Source organism: Aplysia californica, unplaced genomic scaffold, assembly GCF_000002075.1.
Source record: "Aplysia californica isolate F4 #8 unplaced genomic scaffold, AplCal3.0 scaffold00261, whole genome shotgun sequence".
Lineage (NCBI taxonomy): Eukaryota > Metazoa > Mollusca > Gastropoda > Aplysiida > Aplysiidae > Aplysia > Aplysia californica.
Window position 1 is genome coordinate 10603 of NW_004797531.1, and position 2500 is coordinate 13102.

At 43.4% G+C, this 2500-nt stretch overlaps 1 protein-coding gene across 1 annotated transcript in view; it reads left to right on the forward strand.

The window, feature by feature from the left end:
- Positions 1–2500, forward strand: part of LOC101858502 (tyrosine-protein phosphatase 10D) — a gene marked incomplete at its 5' end in the record, with an annotated part of 67490 nt that overhangs the window by 5754 nt on the left and 59236 nt on the right. Inside the window, 2 exon segments of the mRNA XM_035970384.1 lie at positions 996–1280; positions 2459–2500. The exon segment at positions 2459–2500 is cut by the window's right edge and continues 78 nt beyond it. Coding sequence (XP_035826277.1) covers positions 996–1280; positions 2459–2500 — 327 coding nt within the window.

Below are 2500 nucleotides of genomic sequence, written 5' to 3' on the forward strand. Positions count from 1 at the left end.
AGTGTTCTCCTAGGGTCTGCTGGGGTAATAATAGTTGTAAAGCGCATAGAGCAAGCTCCTGAGCATGGATATGCGCTATATAAATGCAATTATTATTATTATTATGATGTCTTGTTTGACATAATTGAGGGATTCCCACTTTGTTGTCGTTCACGGTGGCAACACGACCGCAAAGCACTATTGCAGTATTTTTAAAGCCTGCAGCTTACAGTGGCGTGGTGGCGGAGTGGTTAGTGCGCTTGTCTTCAAAGCAGAAAGTCCAGGTTGGAGTCTCGGTTCGGTCACGGATTTTTTTTTTCGCCCCCTCCTGCACACCCACCAGTAATGGATACCTGACTTCGAGTTGGGGAAGTAAAGGAATAATTTTTCACCAAAAAATGTTTTAAAAATATATATAAAATAACTGAAAAAGCATGTGATGTCGTGACTTTGATGGATTAAAAAAAAACATACCAAAAAATTGTTCATTTTTTAGAAACAATTTTTGGGCGTACATCTGTCGTTCTCAAGTTATCCCCATGTGCCCAGGTTCCACGGCATCGACCTGATCTTGGCGGGAAACAAGTGCCGTAACCCTGGAGGTCGTCTGCTCAAGCCCTGGTGCTACACCTACGTCAATGGAGGGGAGTGCTGGGTCCGCTTTTGTGACGTCTGCAATGAACGTACGTCGCCATGTCGTTGTTGGGTGTGTGTGTGTGTGTCTGTCTGTGTGTGCCTGTCTGTCTCTGTGTGTGTGTGTCTGTGTGTATGTGCCTGTCTGTCTGTGTGTGGGTGTGTGGGTGTGAGTGGGTGTCTGTGTGTCTGTCTGAGTGTGAGTGTGTGTGTATGTGTGTGTCTGTGTAAATTAATGTTGTTTTGTCTATCTGGAAGAGAGATGAGGATTGATAGATGTTTGACTGAAAAGAAGGAGCAAATCACACCTGAGCACCCGCCATCCTCCCACTCACCAAACAAACAAACTTACGTCATCGTCTTTTCTTCTCAATCTCTCTCAGCGCCTGGCGTCATTCAAGACTTGTCGGGAGAGGAAGGGGTTCGAAGCCTGCGTCTGGAGTGGCGACCAGCCAAGAACTCGGTCCAGGTCTCCTACCAGCTGACCCTGGTCAGCATCACGGACAGCTCGGTGCGCAACTACTCGGTGCCGGCCGACCCGGGGTCAGGGTCAGAGGTCGTGAGCTACCTGGTAGAGCGTCTGGTCGGAGGCTTCGCCTACAGTGTGGCGGTGCGGGCCGTGTCGCAGTTTGCCGTCGGGGAAGCCAAGTCGGAGATCTACAGGACAAGTGAGTTTGTTTTTTTAATGAATAAGATGAATATTTGGAGTGATTTTCTTTTAGTCAGAACACAACGTTTTTTGTTACTGTTGTTCGTTGTACTGTATTGTAAAGCGCTCAGAGCCTGTGTACTTGAATCGGGGTTGAGCGCTGTATAAATGTCATTTATTATTGTTATTATTTGTCTGCTCTTGGGTTATGTTTAGCAGGCTTTTCTTGGGTTATGTTTAGCAGGCTTTTCTTGGGTTATGTTTAGCAGGTTTTCCATGGGTTTTGTTTAGCAGGGTTTTGTTTAGCAGATTTTTGTTTAGCAGGTTTTCCTTGGGTTTTCTTTAACAGGGTTTTGTTTAGCAGGCTTTCCCTGGGTTTTGTTTAGCAGGCTTTTCTTAGGTTTTTGTTTAGCAGGTTTTCCATGGGTTTTTTTTAAGGTTTTCAATGGGTTTTGTTTAGCAGGTTTTCCATGGGTTTTTTTTAAGGTTTTCAATGGGTTTTGTTTAGCAGGTTTTCCATGGGGTTTTTTTAAGGTTTTCAATGGGTTTTGTTTAGCAGGCTTTCCATGGGTTTTGTTTAGCAGGTTTTTCTTGAGTTCTGTGTAGCATGCTTGCCAACACGCTACTTACCCTCCTAGAATTACAAAGTTCTATTCTGCAAAGTATACCTAGTTTTGAGAAATTTGACGTCCAACCTTTTGAGTTTTACGACATGTCAATCTTTTTCCAATGCAGTTATTTAAATATCTTGCTAACAACTCTGAATAATCTTACAAGTTTGATTGTGAAGATGAAACAGTTAGTTTCTGATCTCAAGGTCCTAGAAACACAAAATGACCAAAAATGTCAGACAGAACTTTGTAATTCTAAGATAGTCAACTGTACCAAATTTCTCGAGATTGTCCTGGATCCGTGGATCAGGACTTTGAGAGGCTCATCACATACACAACAGCAAAAGCAGTCCCACTTACTGTGATTTTGTTTTATTGGGCATAATCTGATGTATCGTTTGATGTCCATGGCTGGGTTTCAAAAATGTTTCTGTCCATGAGGTGTATGTATATTTGTGTGCATGTGCTGTTCATGTGTTGTTCATGTGCTGTTCATGTGCTGTTCATGTGTTGTTCACCTGCTGTTCATGTGTTGTTCACGTGCTATTCATGTGTTGTTCACATGCTGCAATTTTTTTTCCCCTAGTCCCTGAGCCTGTGTCAAATCTTACGAGCCAAGCGGTGAACA